Below are 18,318 nucleotides of genomic sequence, written 5' to 3' on the forward strand. Positions count from 1 at the left end.
AGTCACCAGCCCCTGGTTTCCCCCAGGATGGCTGAGAAGCCTGGTGGCTCCACTGTACCCCCTGGACCTCAGGACATCATGTGAAGGAGTGACTGTCCAGGGCTCATCACATCAGCAAGCAACGCCCATCCCAGTCCTGGCCCTGTCCTGGGAGGCACGGGGAGACTTTAAGAAAGAGATTCACCTTCCCCACTTAGGTGGGGCTTAAGAATGACAGTGGAGGGAGGGAGCAGGGAGGGTGGGCAGTGGGAAAGTGGGTGAGAAATGGCCACCGCGGTGTTAGAGCATTATGACCCAGGGGCTGGGGGAACAAATGGCCGAGGGCTTACTGGGCTCCTGTGGTGAGGACTGGCTGGCTTGTGCAGCCGTGGCGCTCCAGGCATGCTTCTGATGGAAGAACTCAAGCCCTGGCAGTAGGGGCCAAGGTGTTTTGTTTGCTCTTTTGTTTCTCCTGGATGACCAGGAACTAATCTCTTCCCCATCTGTGGGCCTCAGTTTTGCTGACCCATACAATGGAATCATACCCCTGTCCTGCCTACTTCCCAAAGTGATTCTCAAGCATCTAGTGCTGTGAAGGATGAGAAAGCACTTTAGAAAACTGAAAGGCTCTGTGAGGAACCAGAGTCTCCTTAGGAAGTTAGAACATTGGCTTAGTGAATTGCAATTTGTTGGTAATAAACTCCACTCCTGATCTTCTGGTGCCCAGTTTATTAATAATCTCCATAGGCTACACGGTGTGAGCACCAAGCATGGTCGTTAAAAGACTCGGGTCTTTTTGTGTCTGAATGTACAGCAGCACTCACAAGCTTTGTGACTATGGGCAAGTTGCTGCAGCTCTCGGGGCCTCTGTTTACCTACCTGTAAAATGGGGATGTCACATCACCCTCACTGGATTGATGTGAGGGCCACAAGCCAGGCTGGGGTGACTGGCTAGATTCAGTAGATCATCCAGCATGTGTTCACTGTGCTTCTCCTGTGTGTCAGGGCCTGTGCTGGGCACGGGGATGTAATGGTGCACTTCACAGAGCTCCCAGTGGTCAGGCAGACAGACCTGACATCTAATTCCAAATGGCAAGTCCCTGAGGAGGGCACGTGGGGCTGGGATCTGCAAGCTGCCTGCAAGTTACCAGGGAGAAGAATTGGGGTTGGGTGATGAGGGCGAGCACCGGGTGTTTGTCCCAGGGACACCAAGGAGCCCCGTATTGCCCGAGCACGCTGAGGGCCAAGAGACTGGAGTGGCGGCCAGGGTGTGGAGCTTCATCTTCTTTCTTAGAGCAGTGGGCAACTAGCAGAGTGTTTTAAGCACAGAAGGGCTGTGTTTGGACACTTCCATTTCGGAAAGAACCCTTGGTGCAGTGTGAGGAATGGATTGGAGGGACCTAAGAGCTTTCCAGGAGAGACCGTTGCAGAAGGCCACGTGGGGATGCAGAGATGGGATGGATTCTGGTGAGATTTAGGAAATAAAATCAATAGGAGTTGATGATGGGTTGATTTGGGGATGTGAGGGAGAGGGGAGTATCCAGGATGACGGTCAGTTCTGGCCTGTGCGCTTGAGTGAAGGATGGGCCAAGCTTCGTGGGGAAGGGTGGGTTTGAGGGTAGCAATATAATGAATGAGCTCAATTTGGTTAAGTATTGATAGAATTTGGCCGTGGGTGGAGATGGTGTGCCGTCAGGGGGTACCACACAAGCCAAGGCAAGGAGGAGGGTTGGTGAGAAGTGGGTGTCAAGGAGATAGAACAGAGTGCACAGAAGGCTGTTTCCCCTGGGGTTTGGCGGCTGCCCCTAAGTTGGGTTCGGGGTTATCCAGGGGCCATGGGGCGTGCCTGGCATCAGCAGCCACATGACATTGATGGCAGTGCTGCCTGGGTTAATGGCCAGGGAGGGAGGGTGAGTGAGTGACGGGGTGTCAGGGGAGCCCGCCCCTCACACAATGGCCCACATGGTCACCAGAGCTGGCAGGGAGGGGCCTCATTAGGGTCTGGCTCTCTTGCACATTTGGCTGGGCTGGCGGGTAGAGTCCCACCACCCAGATGAGGGTAAAAGGCAGGGAAGGGGATGGGGTGATAACTGGGATGAGGGCCGCCGGTTCTAGCTTTGCCAGATACTCACAAACTGACCTTGGGAGTATTCATTCATTCATTCATTCATTCGTTTGTATTCCAGACCCCCGGCTCTGCACTTTGTAAGTGTTACCTCTTTGGGTCTTGGCAGCAGTGCTGTGGGGTGGCTACTCTTCTTATCCCTGTTATAGAAATGAAGAAACTGAGGCTTGGAGAGGTGAAGCCTCAAACGTCGCAGAGTTAGCAAGAGGTGGGGCTGGGATTTGAACCCAGGTCTGCATTGACTGTAAAATGCATTTTTTTTCTCCTACACGGGTGGTTCCCAAACCCGGCTGCTCACCAGAATTACCTGGAGGGCTTTTTGGACAATACAGAGGCCAGATTTTCTCCTTTTTCTTTTTGTTTCCTGAATCAGAATCCCTGGATCCTGGGCGGGGCGGGAGTTGGGAGCCAGACTGTGCAGGGACGGGGCACAGGCCACCCCTCTGCCCTGCTCCTGCCTCTCCATCTTGCTCGCTCTGTTCGGGGCACACACACTTGCTGTTCTCAGGGAAAGCCCCGCTGGTTCCCACCTTGCCCATGGCACTTGCCCTTCCTGTGGCTTGTTCCTGCCCAACTCTTCCGTCTGGTCCCTTGTTTGAATGCCACCTTCTCACAGAGATCTTCCTGGCCATCCCCGAACTCTTTGCCCCAACCCATTTTACTCTCTGACCCACAGATTGTCTACCAGGGCCACACATCCCAGTCACCTGGGACACTTTAAAATCGCCAATGGGGACTTCCCTTGTGGTCCGGTGGTTAAGACTCTGTGCTCCCAATGCAGGGGGCACGGGTTCGATCCCTGGTCGGGGAACTAAGATCCCTCATGCCGTATGGCGGGGCCGAAAGAAAAAAAAAATCGCTGATGCCCAAAGACTGAGTCTATGAGTCTGGGTGAACCTAGGCATCAGTATTACCGAAAGCAGCCCATCTCACCCACTCTGTTTCTCTCCATGTTTGTTTGTTTATTGTCTGTGTCTCCACTAGAGTGGAGCCAGGGCTTGGCCTGTCTTGTGCCCTGCCATTGAAATTCAGTTCAGTCAGCCAATCCCCGACCTCCATGCCGCCTGGAAAATCCCACTCTAACTACAGGCCCTGTTTGGGGCGAGGACAGTGGGTGGGATGGCAGGAATCATTGCAGCCTTCCTGAGGTGTTTAGTCGCATATTGGCAGACAGGACAGAGAGTCAGAGCTGGAAGAGTGCCAAGCAAGCATCCAGTCTGGGCTCCCATCATACAGATGGGCACTGCCCTAGTGAGAGAGGGATCCTCGATCGAGTTCATGCCCTGGATGGTAGGGGCTACGGAGAAGACCCTCAAAGGGTTGAGGCTGCTGGAGACCTCCTTCCAGGCTCAGCATGCTGTGTGACCTTGGCCAAGCCTCTGACCTTCTCTGGGCTTTATTGTCCCCGCTCTGTACTTTGGCTGAGATGGTCCCAAGTTCGGACCCTGGAAGTTTCTGTGAGTCCTTTCCTGAACGGTGCCGACCTGCAGAGGGCCTGCAAGGGGTTAAGCTTCTCCTGCTCCCCCTCACTCTGCATGCAGACGAACCCCCTCCTTCTGACAAACACTTGTAGGAAACCAGGCTGGGCGCTTCCTGCCGAGGCGAGGCGGCCTCAGCCGCAGCAGGGGCGGGGAGAGGTGGGGAGCGATGCTAGTCTGTGAGCAGCGACTGGGGCTGGCAGAGCGGCCTGGAGGCGGGCCAGGGCGCCATGGAGGCAGGGGGCTCCCCAGGTTTGGAACAAAGACTCCACATGCAGGTCCCCTGAGCCTGGGCCAGCAGGATGGTGGTGCAGCCCGAGAGAGGTGAGGGAGCCGAGGAGGGCGGGGGTTGGGGGAGCCGCCTTCCCCCTGGAAGGGCCAGTCACAGGCTCTCTGGGACAGTCCAGGCGGCTGGACCAGCCCAGCCAGGAAGTTGCAGCTGTGGCAGCTGTATTACTTCTCTCTGGCTTAGGGGAGCCCGGCCCCCAGGGCAAGGGTGGATTTTGGGGGGATTTTCTCAAGCTTCAGGATGCTGGATACCAGCCAGAGCTCTGATTCTGATCTCTGTGAACTTGGGCAAGTGTTGGTCCCTCTCTGTGCCCGGGGTGTCCCCATCTGCACATGGCGCGTTAGCCCCAGGGGCTGCTAAGGGGCTTCAGACATCATGCACGGGTGTGCAGCAGCCAGGAGGCAGCAGGGGGTCCCCACTGAAGAGTGGCCCCTTCTGCCGAGTAAGGACAAGGAGAGGAGCCAGGGATGGGCCGGCAGACCCAGCCAAGCCCTTCAGGCTGGCGGGGCAAGAGTCCGCAGCAGCAAGGGGCACCTTTCCTCTTTCTCCTCGGCCTCTGCTGCCTCCGCCGGAGAGAGCTGGGGGCAGGGTACGTCCAGAGGGGGAAATGGCTGTGCTACACGGCTGGCGGGAACTGGTTTCTACACGGCTGGCGGGAACCCCTTGAGAACAGTAGGTCTGTGCCGTACCAGCTGCTCAGGGAGGGCTGCCGAGTATGGGGCTCTGAGCTCAAAAGCCCAGCCTTTCTGGAGGGGCCCAGCCACTTGGTAAGGGGGTCTTCCTTCCCCTTCCTCTCGCCGCCCCACCAAGTCTGATGGACTTGGTTTCAGAGTCACAAGCCGTGGATTTCAATCCCTAGCCACACTTCCGGACTGCGAGGTCTTGTGAAAGGCAGCCACCTCTCTGCGGCTCAGTTTCCACATCTGGGAGATGTCAGGGACTGGGTGGGAGCAAGGCGGGTGGTGCCTCGGAGAGCTCTGCTGGGTGGTAAGGGGCTTGGGAGGGCATGAGGGAGCAGAAGTAGAGGAGAACCTGGGGATTGAGCCATAAAGGGAAGGGTCTCCACTTTTGGACCTGGGGGCAGCGAAGCTCCCCGGGGGTGGCTGAGCCACTCGGGAAGGGGACAAAGAGACCACAAGGGTCTCGCAGACCCTGGAGAGAGCCAGCGGCAGAGGTGGTGTGGATGGAGGGAGGAGACGTACAAAAGGACGGGGAATGGGTGGTGCCTCCTTGTGGGGCTAGTTTCTCCAGGGCTGGCAGGGCCCCTGAGCCCTGAAGAAAGCAGTCCCACAAGGACAGCCCAGCCCTTGAAGGGACTTAGTGCTCACGGGGCTCTCCTGGGCTCAGCCTCCCAACCCCCCTGCCCCTCGGGAGCAGCCCTGTGCCCTCGAGAAGGCTGTCTAGAACCACCCTGTCTTTGGCCGCCATTCAGGGACCCCTGCCATAGCTCTCTGTCTAGTTCTGTTCATACTTTCAGACCTCTGTGCCTTTGCCTGTGCTGTTCCCTCTGCCTGGAATGCCCTTCCTCATTCTTCTCCCCCAAATCCTCTTTGTCTCTCAGGCCCAGCTTAATGCTTCCTTCGACAGTAATCCTGTACCCACCCCCCCATCTGAAATTCTGGAACACTTTTACTCAGGTCTGTATTCCTCGTGTCTTGTGGTGCTTGGCACACAGTAGGAGGTCATAGGTTTTCTTAATTTGCACCCACTGGGTGCTCAATATATATCTTTGTTACTCTGAATTGGGACCTCAGGCAGGAGGAGGGGGTTAACTGTTTGGAGTCTGTGGTCCTCAGAAGCCAACAAGTCAACCAGGAACCTCAAAGTTCACTTAGCCCCACCCCTACCTCCCAGCCCACCCTAACAGGGCGCCACGCCCCATGGTTGCGAGAGCGGGTGGCATTTTCTCCATCTTACAGTGAGGAAAACCTAAGCCCAGCAGTTCACGGTGGATGAGCAGCACCAGGGCCAGAAGCTGGTCTCCAGACACCCTGCCTGCTTCTCTTTCACAGCAGCCCAGTGAGCAGGTGTCCTTGTCCCAGTGTGAGCTCAGCACGTGCTTGGCACTCATGTGTGTTTGTTGACTGACTGGCTGACCGACCTGTCCTGGACTCCATGGCACCCAGGGCTGTGGCGTGCGTGAAATGCAGAGCTTTTGCTCATGAGAGGCTCACAGGTTTGGGGGCCTGGGGAACATGTGCAAAACTCCAGCCAGTGACCACAGCTGCCTCCAACCAGAGGCTTTCCCTGGTCACAGTGAGATTTCTGCAATGACTGAGTCATCCCAGGAGACAGGATGTTCCTCTTTGTGCCCCCGAGGCCTCTGTGATTGGACGGGCTGCTCTGTGGCACGGCTAGAAAAAAAGCCCTTTAGAAGTCAAAAAAACCCCACACGCCTCCCCCAGCCACTTCCTTGGCGGAGGTTTCAGAAAGAGAAAAGCAAAGGCTTTTAGCACCTTCCACACCTGCCATGTGGCAGGGTCCAAAAGGCCTAGTCAAGGTCAAAGGGTGGGCCTTGCCTGGGGCACTGGTTTAAAATGCGGACTCCTGGGCCCAGGGCCACGGAGTCCCGCTCTCTTTGGGTTGACCTTAGGGATCTGCATTCTTAGAGGATTCTTAAAAGCACTCAAGCTGGCAGGGATTTCCAAGAGGGGTACAGGCGCCCCGACAGGGTGTGGAAAGCAAGGATTAGAACTTCCTTTTAAAATATTTATTTTCTATTGGATCTTTCTAAAAATTCAATTTTAGATATATCTTTTCTAACACGTAATATATTCGTGTGAGAATGCATGCAGATGATGTTATAAGAAATACATGTTAGGTATATGAGCAAATATATTTTTAATGATGATTTGTGTGATTTAAAAAAAAAACACTGGAGACCACTCACTGGGCCAAAATCGACAGTTCCAAATCTTTTTTTTTTTTTTTTTTTTTTGTGGTACGTGGGCCTCTCACTGTTGTGGCCTCTCCCGTTGCGGAGCACAGGCTCCGGACGCGCAGGCTCAGCGGCCATGGCTCGCGGGCCCAGCCACTCCGCGGCATGTGGGATCTTCCCGGACCAGGGCACGAAGCCATGTCCCCTGCATTGGCAGGCGGACTCTCAACCACTGCGCCACCAGGGAAGCCCCAACAGTTCCAAATCTTGCTGTCACTAACCAGCTGGGTGATCTTGGTCAAGTAACTATTCCATGCTGAGTTCTGGTTTTCTCATTTGAAGAATAGTTTTCCTATGACCTACTTACCTGTTTGGGGTGAGGGCAGATCGAGAACAGGCAGTAGAGCTTCTAGCCTGGGTGGGCACAGCGAGGGGCCAGCATATGTGGCGGGGGTCATGCGGAGGCTTACAGGGTGATCTGGGGGAAATTCAGGGAGGAGGGAGGAAGATTGTGTTTGGGGAAGAGGGTGAGGCCCCTGAGACCAGAGTGGGGACAGTGTTAGTCCCCGTTCCTACCCCAGCCTTTGAGAAGGCGCCAGCCAATCCCTGGGGGACTCTCTATCCAGAAATAGTTGCCTGCTGACTTTTCCCAACGGTATGAACCAAGGCTCTGACCAAGACCCAATCGCACACGAGGCTGCAGCAACAAACACAGGGCGTGTCTGTCCTGGGAGGCCTGGAGTTATTCTCATTGTCTCCACAGCACGGAGGGAAGAGCCGGGACGCGAGCTGCAAGGTAACCTCTCATGCCAGCCTTGTCCCGACCCATGTGCAGCTTCAGCCAAGGCCCCTCTGCTCTCTGGGCCTCAGTTTTCCTGCCCGTAGAGTGGGTGCTTTGCATGAGCTCCTTGGGTGGGACCATGCTGCTGCTCTGTCAGCCTTGTGTTTCCAGGGCTCAGAGGAAGCGCTTGGGGGTGTTGGCCATAGCGGGAGGGGAGAGGAGATGGGAGGGAGAGAAGGGAGAGAGGGAAAGGAGGAGAGGATAGAAGGCAGGCGGGGAGGAGCCCTTCTGCAGCCATCCTTCCCGTGCCACAGGTCCCTGTGCAACCAGGCTCTCCCTCTGGTTCATTCTCCCCAGGCAGCCAGAGAGAAACTTCTAACTGCACCTCGACGTGCTCTCTCGTGGTCTGCATGCCCACACTCTCTGCAATCAGAGCCCCAGCTCCTGCCCCCACTAGCACAGCCATCGGGAAACCACTTACATGTCGCCCCCTCCTGCCTCCAGGCCTTGGTACTTGATGGAACCCCTGCCTGAAAAATGTTTTTAATTGAGGTGAAATTCACATAACAAAATTTAACCATTTTAAAATGAACAATTCAGTGACATTTAGTATACTTATAAAGTTGTGCAAGCACCACCTCTATCTAGTTCCAAAACGTTTTCATCACCCCAAAAGGACGCCTGTGCCCGTTCAAGCAGTCACTCCCCTCTCCCCACTCCCCCCGCTAAAGCACTAGTCAGCAATAGGATTTACCTATTATGGATATTCCGTACAGTTAGAATCATACAGCATGTGACCTTTTGTGTCTGGCTTCTTTCACTTAGCATCACGTTTTTGAGATTCATCCTTGTAGCACGTGTCAGTGCTTCACTCCTTTGAGTGGCTGGACGATATTCCCCTGTGCGGATAGACCACAACTCGTTTGTCCATCCATCCACTGATAGACATCTGGGCTGTTGCCACCTTTTGGCGACTGCAAATAGTGCTGCTAGGAAAGTGCGTGTACACGTATTCGTCTGAGTACCTGTTTTCAATTGTTTTGGATAATGGAATGCTCTTTTCACCGGTCCCCCACTCACGATCTGAAATCTTACCCACGAGCGGGTCAGGAAGGTTCCCAGAGCGCGTGGCCTCTAAATGGGACCTATCCTGACTTCCTGGGCCTGCCCTGCACCCCCAGGGCCCCTCCCCGTGCTTTCCCATCGCTCTCACTTTGATCTCTAGGTGCCAGGTTGTTTGTCTGCTTCCTCCTGGGCCCTCAGTTCTCGTGTGAGCAGGGCCTGTGCCCCGGCGCCCACGTGTGGAGGCTGGCACATGGTAACAGGCACCAGCACACATGGGACACCTGCTGTGTGCTGGCCACTGGCCTCCTTATCCCATATCTCAGGTAATTTTATAAAACTCTTGAGAGAGAGAGGAATTATTACCCCAGTTTTACTGATGAAGAAATCCAAGGTGGAGTGATTTGGCCAAGGTCATGCAGGGCTTCTGACTCCAGAGTTCCTGCTGGTAATTTCTGATTCTGAAGAAAGGAGGGGATTCAAGGATTAATGCTCTCCATTTGATTGTGTCCCTGACAGGCCACAGGCAGGATGGCTGGTGCTGAGAGGAGCCGGCGGGAACTCTGGTGCCCATAGGGGCAGCTCCATCTCCTGAAGATGAAGGGGCCCAGGTGAAACTCAGGCCAGGCCCAATGACCAGCTCCGGGACGGAGGTCCACTGGGCCGAGTCAGGCCTGGGAAAGGGGCCCCGGCGGAGGCGCTGGGCCTGGGCTGAAAAGGGAAAGGATGCTGATGGGAGTGGCACATGCAGCTTGGTAGAAGAGGCGCCCTTTCCCAGTGCCACCAGCCCTGAGCTCCTGGAGGACTTCCGCCTGGCCCAGCAGTGCCTGCAGCCACTGGAGTGGAGGGGTCCGGACTCACAGCCTGATGGGCACCCAGATCCTGAATCAGGAGAGTCTGCAGAAGAGGGTGAGACCGACTCCCCTGCAACCCCATAGTGGTGTCCCCCAAACATTCCCCCCTTCTGGTGGGAGGCAGGAATAGAGAGAGTTTCAAAAATTTTTTAAATTAAAATCTACGAAGCCTACAATTTAAAATGCTTTTAAGATTTAAATTATATAAACAGTACTGTCCATTGCAGAAAAATCAGAAAATGTAAGCCAAAGGAGAAAAAACTAAAAATTACTTATTATCCAGATAGCTGCTCTCTTTCATATGTGTGTGTGTGTGTATATAAATGTAGCATGAATGTGCAACAGTATTCTACAAACTCTATTGTAACTTGCTTTTTTGTAACTTAAGAGACATGAACGCTTTCCCAGCTTATCAAATATTCTTCCACAAGTCATTTCTAATGTCTGCTTAGGAATTCCGTGGTGTGAATATTCTGTAATTTGTTGGGGCTCTTACTGCTGGGCATTTAGGTAGTTTCTCAGTTTTTGCTATTATAAATAGTGCAGAGATATGTCATTAGTATATCTTTGCACAATTAATTTGATAATAACGTTGATATTTTAAATTGCTTGGTCCAAGGGTTCTGCCCATTTCTACGATTTTTTAAAATCCCAATTAGCAACGAGAATGATGGCTTCCCTTGTTTTCTAAAATAACTGTTTTCTCTGCATCAAGAACAACTGAGACTAAATTCCTAGCTTGGCTCAACAAGTCCCTTCTCCTCTCTGAATCTTGGTTTCCCCATCTGTGAAATGGGAGTAATAACACCTTCGAGCTTGATTACATAGTGATTATTGCATTCGAATATGAATGAAACGCCCCTGTCTTAGGATTCTGGGATCAGGCAGGCCCCCATAGATGTCAGAGAAGCCATCAGGCTGATAGTAGATTGTGCAGTGACCCCACGTTCCTCATGCCAGGTCTGTTTAAAGTGGGGTCTGCCCACAGCTACCCACTCAGGAGCTATTTCCGAGCTCTCCTTAGGGAATGGTGACAGGGATGCACTGGGATGAAGGGGCAGAGGCATCTCTTCCTGAGGTCACATGGTAACCCCCTGCTGTAATGTAACAGCTGCTGCCATGTCCTGTGCCCTTACTGTGTGCCAGGCAAAGGGCTGGGCAGGGCGCAAGCCATATCTCCACCTTTCCTCACCACCTTCTTCCAGGTAGGAGAGAATAGCCTCCAGGTAGAGTAAAGATTGCCACAGAGGTCAGCTACTTGTTCATGGTGCCCTATGAGGGATCAGAAGGGCCAGGATTGAAGCCAGGTCTGCCCGGTTCCAAAGCCCGATCTCTTCATCCCACTGCGTGACCCCCATCAGCAGAGACTAACTTGCCTGCATAGCTGGGACCTTGCTTCTAAGTCCAGGACTGCTCTGAACCACTGCATGATCTTTGGCAAGTTACTTAACCTCTCTGGGCTTCAAGTGCACTGCTGTAAACGAGAGAGACTCGCTGAAGGAGATTCTAAGGAGATGAAAGATGTAGAGGTGCCAAGGGTAGGGGAAAGAGCATGGGGAAGCAAAGAGTGATATAAGGGTTATGACAAAAGTGCATCTGGCCAGAGCAGAGAGTCTGTGCTTGGTGGTACCCAGACTGTATCTCATGAAACCTTGGATCTGTGCCAGAGGCTGACACAGGGTCTAGGACAGAGGAGGTGCTCCATGAGCACTGACTGCACGGATGATGCACAGATGGATGAATGAATGGGTAGGTGGATAGGCAGATAGGTGGATGGATAGATGGATGGATAAGTGATAGCTGGATGGATAGGTAGGTAAGTGGGTGATGGATGGGTGAGTGGGTGGATGGATGGACAATTGAAAGGATGGATGGTTGGATCAATGGGTGAGTGGGTGTTGGATGGGTGAGTGGGTGGATGGGTGAGTGGGATGGATGAATGGATATTTCTTGAGCACTTACTATCTAATAATTATAACAACTATCCATTTTCTGGGAGCTTTGCATACCTTACTGTCCTCCTTTCTTCTTTCCTTCTTTTCAGTCAACAAATATTGAGCACCTCCTCTGCAAATACAATAATAAATAAAAACAGAGAGCATCTTTGCCCTCATGAAGCCTACGGTGTAGTGAGGGAGGAAAATATTAATGAAAGAATCACATAAATAAATGGAAAACTGCAGCTGTAGTAAATATTTCAAAGTAGAGGTATTCAGTCATATGAAACCCTATAAAAGAGAGCTTTTGACCTAAGTTAGAGAGATCAGAGAAGACTTCCTTGATGCGGTCAAGGTTGAGTTAACGTATGAAGGACAAATAGGAGTTAACTAGACAAAGGGAGGGAGAGAGGACCCTAGCAGAGGCCCTGTGGTAGGAGAGGATGTGGCATGGCTAGAGCAGGGAGAGACTGAGGGGGACTATGGAAAGAGATGGAGCAGGAGAGCTAATGCGGGGTGGAGACAGCGACCTTAGGACCATATTAAAGGTTCAGCTCTCTCCTGGGAACAACAGGAAGACAGTGAAGAGTTTTCATATGGAGAATAAGAGTGAGGATTGAGATGATTAGGTGGCTGCTGCAGTGGTCCAGGCAAGAGAGGATGTAGACTTGGGCAAACCTGGTGGTTCCGGACTCTAGAGCAGCAGGTGAGTTTGAGAGCACCATAGGAGGTAATCAGGACAGGACCAGGTGACAGATTGGATTGCGGGGGGATGGGGGAGGGAGATGGCAAAGATGCCTCCCAGGATTCTGCTTTGTGCAGTTGGGTGGGACGATGTTTCCATTTGCTGAGACAGGAAACGCTAGGGGGACAACCAGGTTTGAGGATTGAGTTTGGAGGACCTTTGAGACAACTAGAGGAGGTGTTCGAAAAGTATTTGGCCCTATGGGGGGATCGCTGGGCTTCTTGCCGTCACCATGTGATGAGGAAATGAAAGCCCAGAGGGGTGAGATGGCCTAGGTAGTGTGACACAGTGAGTCCAGACCTGGCGTATACTAAGCAATGACCTGTCTTTCCAGAGTTTGAAGCAGAGGATGTGGACAGCCCAGAGAGTTCCGACTTGCCACTCAACTGGCCCCCGCAGCAGTATCCTCAACTGGACATGACTGAAGAGGAGCCAGATGAGGCCCTGGGAGGTCCTGAGGTCCAGGAAGCTGGAGAGAGCTCCCCAAGGTTGGGGTATGACACTGATCTCAGCTCGGGGAGCAATGGGAACACCAGCCCCATGGGTCTGGGCTGGGGTCAACCCACAGGCTGGGTGGCTTCTGACAAACAAGCCAGTGGAGACAAACTTCGAGAACATTCTGAGTCTGCCAGGTCATGGAGCAGTGGAACTGTGAACCTCAACCCCAGTGGCAGTCTGGATTCTACCTGGGAAGGAGAGAATGATGTCCCCCCGCCCGCTGCCCTGGCAGAAACTTCACCCCAGAGCTCCAGCCACCACCTCCTAAACCCAAACGATAGAACTGGAGGAAGCGTTACTCTGGCGACGGCCACGGAATTCCAGGAGTCCTCAGCCCCTCCAGCCCAGAGCGTCCAGTGTCCTGCAGATAGATGGAGGAGAGAAACCACCAGCCTCTCCTGCCCTCAGCCCGGGGACCAATCCTGGAAGCGGACACACATATCACCTAAGCCGCTCCCTTCCCGATTCACCGGCTCCATCAGCCCCCTGAAGTCCCCACCTAGGCCAGCTCGACAGGACAGGCCGCCGCCCAGGCCGGGAGCCACTCTGGCTGGTCACTCATCTTCTGACACCCCCAAGTACGGCCGGGGGCGACTGAACTACCCGCTCCCTGATTTCTCCAAGGTGGGACCCCGGGTGAAGTTCCCCAAAGATGAGACTTACCGCCCCCCCAAAGCCAGGAACCACAGCAGGCTGCCTGAGGGCCCTGCCAGGCCACTGATCTTCAAGTCACCTGCCGAGATTGTGCGGGAGTTGCTGTCAAACAGTGGAGAAGTCTGCCCGGGAGAGGACCCCCCTCCTACTCACCCCACCACCAGGTTACCCCAAGAATTTCAGACACCCGAACAGGCCACCAAGCTGGTCCATCAGCTCCAGGTAAGCCCGACTCATTTCTACACCAAGGCATCTGTTGGTCTGGGTTGGAGGCTGGTCGGGGTGGGGGGCCTTGGGGCTCGGCCAGGGGTCCCCTGCGATGAGGACAGTCCCAAGCCCTTGGCTCAAAAAAGCAGTGATTGCACTCATGCTGCGAGGGTAGACCGTGTTTGTTTGTTTTTAACTCCTTCTATGAAAAACTCAAGACATATGCAAGAGAGAAAATAGTATGACGAACCCCCATGGACCCATCACCCAGCGCCTGGCAACCTTTTTCATCTATGGCCTCACCTGTTCCTCCTCTCACCCTACTGGATTATTCTGAAGCAATGTTCAGGCTTCAAATCATTTACCCCCAAATATTTCAGTGTGTGTCTAAAGATAAGGAATCTCTCTTAAAGATAACTGTACTCTCAGCATACCTGAAACTTAACACCAATTCCTTAATATCAACCAACGTCCAGTCAGTGTTCACGTCTCCCACTCTGTCTCATAAATGGCTTGTTTATTTTGGTTTGTTCGAATCAGGATCCAAACACGGCTCAGATATTGCATGCGGTCGATGTGCCTTTTCAAGTCTCTGCGCACCACCTCCCCACCCTGCCTTTCTGTTTGCATTCTTTGTCAAATCTCTTTCTTCCTTGTAATTTATTTGTTAAGGAAATGGGTTTCTGTCCTGTAGAGTCTCCCACACTTTGCGGTTTGCTGATACACTCTCCGATGTTTCTTCACGTGTCGCGTTGTCTTCTCTGTGTCCTGTGTTTTGCCCAGTTAGAGGCATAGGCGTTTTCGAGTTGTCGTCGTCTGTTTATTTCCCCCCAGATCAGGAGCTCTGTGCCGGTAGGGATTTTTTTTGGCAAGAGCCCATCATAGGTGGTGCCTTCAGGAGGTGTAAACTGCTTGCTGGTGTCTCATTTGTGGTGTTAAGGACCCCTGATGGTCGTTGCCTTGATCCAGGCTTTCACTGGCGTGGACAGAGTGGTAGTATCCTAATGCTAGCATTCCTTCTGCATTTATTTGCGGGAAATCTTCTATAAAGTGAAACTTGCCCTCATCAACTATTTGGTTACCAAGGCCTCGTTCACATGGGAAAGACAGGAGAAACGCTTGATTCTGCCCTTCTAATTACCAGTGTTCAGAACAACGCATCAGTTCCCTGGCCTCCTTCAAAGGCGACCAGTGACACTTGTTCTTGCTTTTCCCCCGTAATGACTTGTTTTAAGAAGATCTTCAGTTTTGTGTATGGCAAATCGTGACTCTGAGTAAAGGCAACCGTGATTTTCAAGTCTTTTCTACTTCCGGATGCTTAGATGATTCAATCAGCCATTAAAAAATACTTATTAAGCACATATTACTTAACTCCTGGGAACAGAGCAGTGGGGAAGACAGATGAGGGCAGGGAATCCGGACAAATAAGCAAGTAGCTACGGTTATGCATCGAGGTGAACCAGTCCAAAGGCCCCCATCCCTGACTCGCTGTCAGGGCTGTAGAAGAAGGGATGGTGGAGGAGTTGTCCTGCCACCCCCGGCCCCCCGGAATTTGGCCGTGGGGGTCCGTATTGCATGTGAGCCTGAAGGGGTCTGCTGAGCTACCACTACAGAGCTCTTTCACTCTGAGGCACCCAGAGGCCCCCTTTGGGGAATGGGTTCCCTGCGAGGGGTCTCACAGTGAGGGGCCTGGTGCGTGACCTCACTGCACACCCCCATCTCCTGCAGGAGGATTACCACAAGCTCCTCACCAAGTACGCTGAGGCTGAGAACACCATCGACCAGCTGCGCCTCGGAGCCAAGGTACTGGGCCCGGTGGGGTGGAGGGGGGTGCTCGGGAGACCCTGGGGATAGAGGAACCCGGTCCTTCCTTGTTCTACCACAAGGTCACTCTGTGACCTGGGGCAGTGACCTTGCCCTCTCCAGGCTCAATCTCCTTTGCTGTTGATGAACTTTGAGTCCTTGAATGCTGGAATCCAGGGTGCCCAGGAGTTTTCACCGGAAGCTCTCTCCTTCTAGATGAGCTCTGGAGTGAGACCACCTGGGCACAACTCCTGGTTCCATTACTGACTAGCTGTGTGACCTTAAGGAAGTTACTTGGGCTCTCGAGCCCCAAGGGAGTAGCACAGAATTTCTGCTCAACCCAGAGGCTGATACTTGCCAGATCACACCTTTGCTTTTCTCCTGCCCCAACTTCTCACCCACAGCTTCTCTCCTCACTGCATGCCTAGTGTGGGGCTGGGGGCTGGGGGGTGCGGAGAAATCCACCACCCCTATCCTGCCCAGGCTCCACCCCGTCTAGGGGAAGCTGTGAATTCTGCACTTGGGCCCTTCCCCTTTTCTGAGGTGAGGCAGGAAGTGGGGCTCTCACAGCCCCTCCTGGTTTCCTGCTTACCTCTCCCCGCCTCTTGCCCCATCAGGCAGCAGTGGAGGAGGGGTGGGAGGTGGGGTGCAGAGACGCAGACCCTCCCACTCACGACCCCCCACCCCAACCCGGGCTGTCCCCATCACACTCCGAGACCTCTGCTCCTGCCAGGCCGCTGCTCTCCACCATCTAGCGACGCTTCTTTTGTGAAGTGTCACCGAGGCAGCCACGATGAGGAAGTGAAAGAAGGGGCCCTGTTCTAGGAGCAGGACTTCCGCATCCCCATACGCACCTCCTGACCCAGGCAGCTCCTTTCCATCCTGGCCTCCTTGGGCACAGCTGTAAAAGGGGGTTAATCGGGCCTCCTAGGAGCCAACGGGCTCCCCTTCCTCCCCGCCCCCCGCCCCATGTCTTAAGGCTTCTTCCACCCCTCTGAGGCAGTTTCAGGGGCCGAAGGGATGGGGATAGTAGAGGGCTTGGTGAGGCATCCTCTCCAGGGAAACCACATTTTCATGGCCGCAGGCTCCTAGAAGGTCCGAGGAGAAAGGAACTGGTCATGGGGTCCAAATCCTCAGCTCCCCTGTCTCACAGATCGGAGAATCAGGACCCCAGGAGGGGCATAGGTTGCCAAAGGTCAAGGTCAGGGTCAGAGGCTGGGAATATCTCCTCCCTCCCTCCTTTCCTTCCTTCCCACTTTACTTGTTTAAAGGAATGGGTTCGTGTATGGAACACATGTACCTGGCAGCTGGCAGGTACCTCCTGAGAGTTAGGGAATGTTATTATGATTAATAGTATTAATATGAAGGTGTTCACTGGGTGCTCATGAGTGCCAGGCAGGGGGACACCATGGGGGCACAGCTGTGTGCGTCTCCCGGACACTCCCCTGTCCCAGTGGGGACTCACCACGTGCACCTACGCCGGCCTGGCTGGTGACCCAGACCCCTGCGTGTGTGAGGGGGCAGAGGAGGAGAGGTTGGAAAGGCCAGGAATGGTTCAGCACTAGCTCACCTGGTCTTGCTTTCTGGAAAAATGACTCCTTGGCCTGAGGGTTCTCCTCAAGAGGAGGGTGAGCACAGGTAAGCTGGACTCTTCCAGAAGCAGGACGATCCTCTCCGCGTCCTGGGAAGCAGTACAGGCAGGGCTGAGGAGGACGTGCAGCCTGAGTGGGGAGGGGCCTTGCTGGGCTCCACGGAGCCCGAGGGGGCCGAGATTCCAGCCGGGCGTCTCACTGTGTCCGGAGCTCTGTAGACTCTACCCCCGAAGCTTCGGGAAACCCCAGAGCAGCTCCCTACTCAGAGCCCTTGCCAGGGAGCCCAGTTCACAGAGGCGGAAGCGGTACTGCTCCCCCAGGCTGAGCTGGCTGACGTGACCTCCCCGGGGTCCACTGCACTCTGCTCAGAGCCCCCAGGGGGAGGGCTGGACCCCAGGCTGGGGATGTGGCCCTAAACACCCAGGCCAGGCCTGGCTCTAGGGCAGCAGCAGTGGGTGGGGACCAGGGGAAGGAGACTGGCATTTGCTGAGCAGTAAAACCCCCAGGCTGAGTACACTGCCAGAGTCATCTCACTTGATCCTCTTCACAAGAGGAAACTGAGGCTCAGCCAGGTGGAGTGGTTTGCTCAACATCCCACGGCTTGTAAGGGATTACAAGTGAGGGATTAAACTATGTTTGCCTGGTTCCAGAGTGGGTACTATTTTCCCCGTGCCTGGGTGTGCCCAGCTCGGGCCCTGGCAATGGGTATGTGGCAGAGGCATGACAAGGGAGAATGATGATGTTACAGTGATAATATCAATAGTAAAACATGACGTGTACAGACCACTGTCCTCAGTCATTTACCATGGGGGAAACTGAGGCACAGAGCCATCACTCAGCAAGTAGGTGCCGGAGCTGGGGTGTGAGCCCAGTAGCCCACAGCCCACCCTTTTTTTTTTTTTTTTTTTTTCACGTTTAACAGCTTATTTTAAGCTGTTTAACAGCTTATTTATTTTTTTAGGTTTAACAGATCCAGACTAAACGATTGTGAGCTCTGCCACTGGGGAAGCTGACCAGGGAGTTCCAGGGCCGGGCTGGGGGGGCACTACTGGATCCCGTCTGGGGTGCGGGCAGGGAGCCAGGGCTGGTCAGGAGTCACTGCTCGGTGACTAGCTTAGGGCCAGAGTTTATGGGGGTGTCCTGCATTCGCAGCTGTGTTGCCACCTCCCTCCAGCTGCTGTCCCCCACCTCAGCTGTAGGGGGATCTGGAGCGGCTGAGACCGGAAATTACCCCAGAAAGAATCAGGGGGGCTGACATAAAACTGCCTTTCCTAAAGTGTGTGTTCTGATGGCCGCCTGGTGGAGGTGAGGGTGGGAGTGGGAGGGGGGAGGGGGAGGGGAGGGTAAGGATGTGGGGGAGGGAGGAGAGGCACGGGGGAGGGAGGAGAGGCGCGGGGGAGGTTTGTGTGTTTGGAGGAGTTGGGGAAGCATTTCCT

At 54.0% G+C, this 18,318-nt stretch overlaps 1 protein-coding gene across 3 annotated transcripts in view; it reads left to right on the forward strand.

The window, feature by feature from the left end:
- Positions 1–2,068: 2,068 nt before the first annotated feature.
- AKNA (AT-hook transcription factor) overlaps positions 2,069–18,318 on the forward strand; it is a 45,936-nt gene continuing 29,686 nt past the window's right edge. For 2 of the 3 annotated variants that reach the window (XM_032635656.1, XM_032635657.1), the window contains exons 1-6: positions 2,072–3,906; positions 5,433–5,508; positions 7,376–7,545; positions 9,112–9,501; positions 12,463–13,502; positions 15,216–15,290. In XM_032635656.1, the coding sequence (XP_032491547.1) occupies positions 9,225–9,501; positions 12,463–13,502; positions 15,216–15,290 (1,392 nt within the window). In that variant the 5' untranslated portion in view covers positions 2,072–3,906; positions 5,433–5,508; positions 7,376–7,545; positions 9,112–9,224. Of the gene's footprint in view, positions 3,907–5,432; positions 5,509–7,375; positions 7,546–9,111; positions 9,502–12,462; positions 13,503–15,215; positions 15,291–18,318 lie in introns of all 3 variants that reach the window. The other variant, XM_032635658.1, reaches the window with a different exon arrangement.

Source organism: Phocoena sinus, chromosome 6, assembly GCF_008692025.1.
Source record: "Phocoena sinus isolate mPhoSin1 chromosome 6, mPhoSin1.pri, whole genome shotgun sequence".
Taxonomy (NCBI): Eukaryota; Metazoa; Chordata; class Mammalia; order Artiodactyla; family Phocoenidae; genus Phocoena; species Phocoena sinus.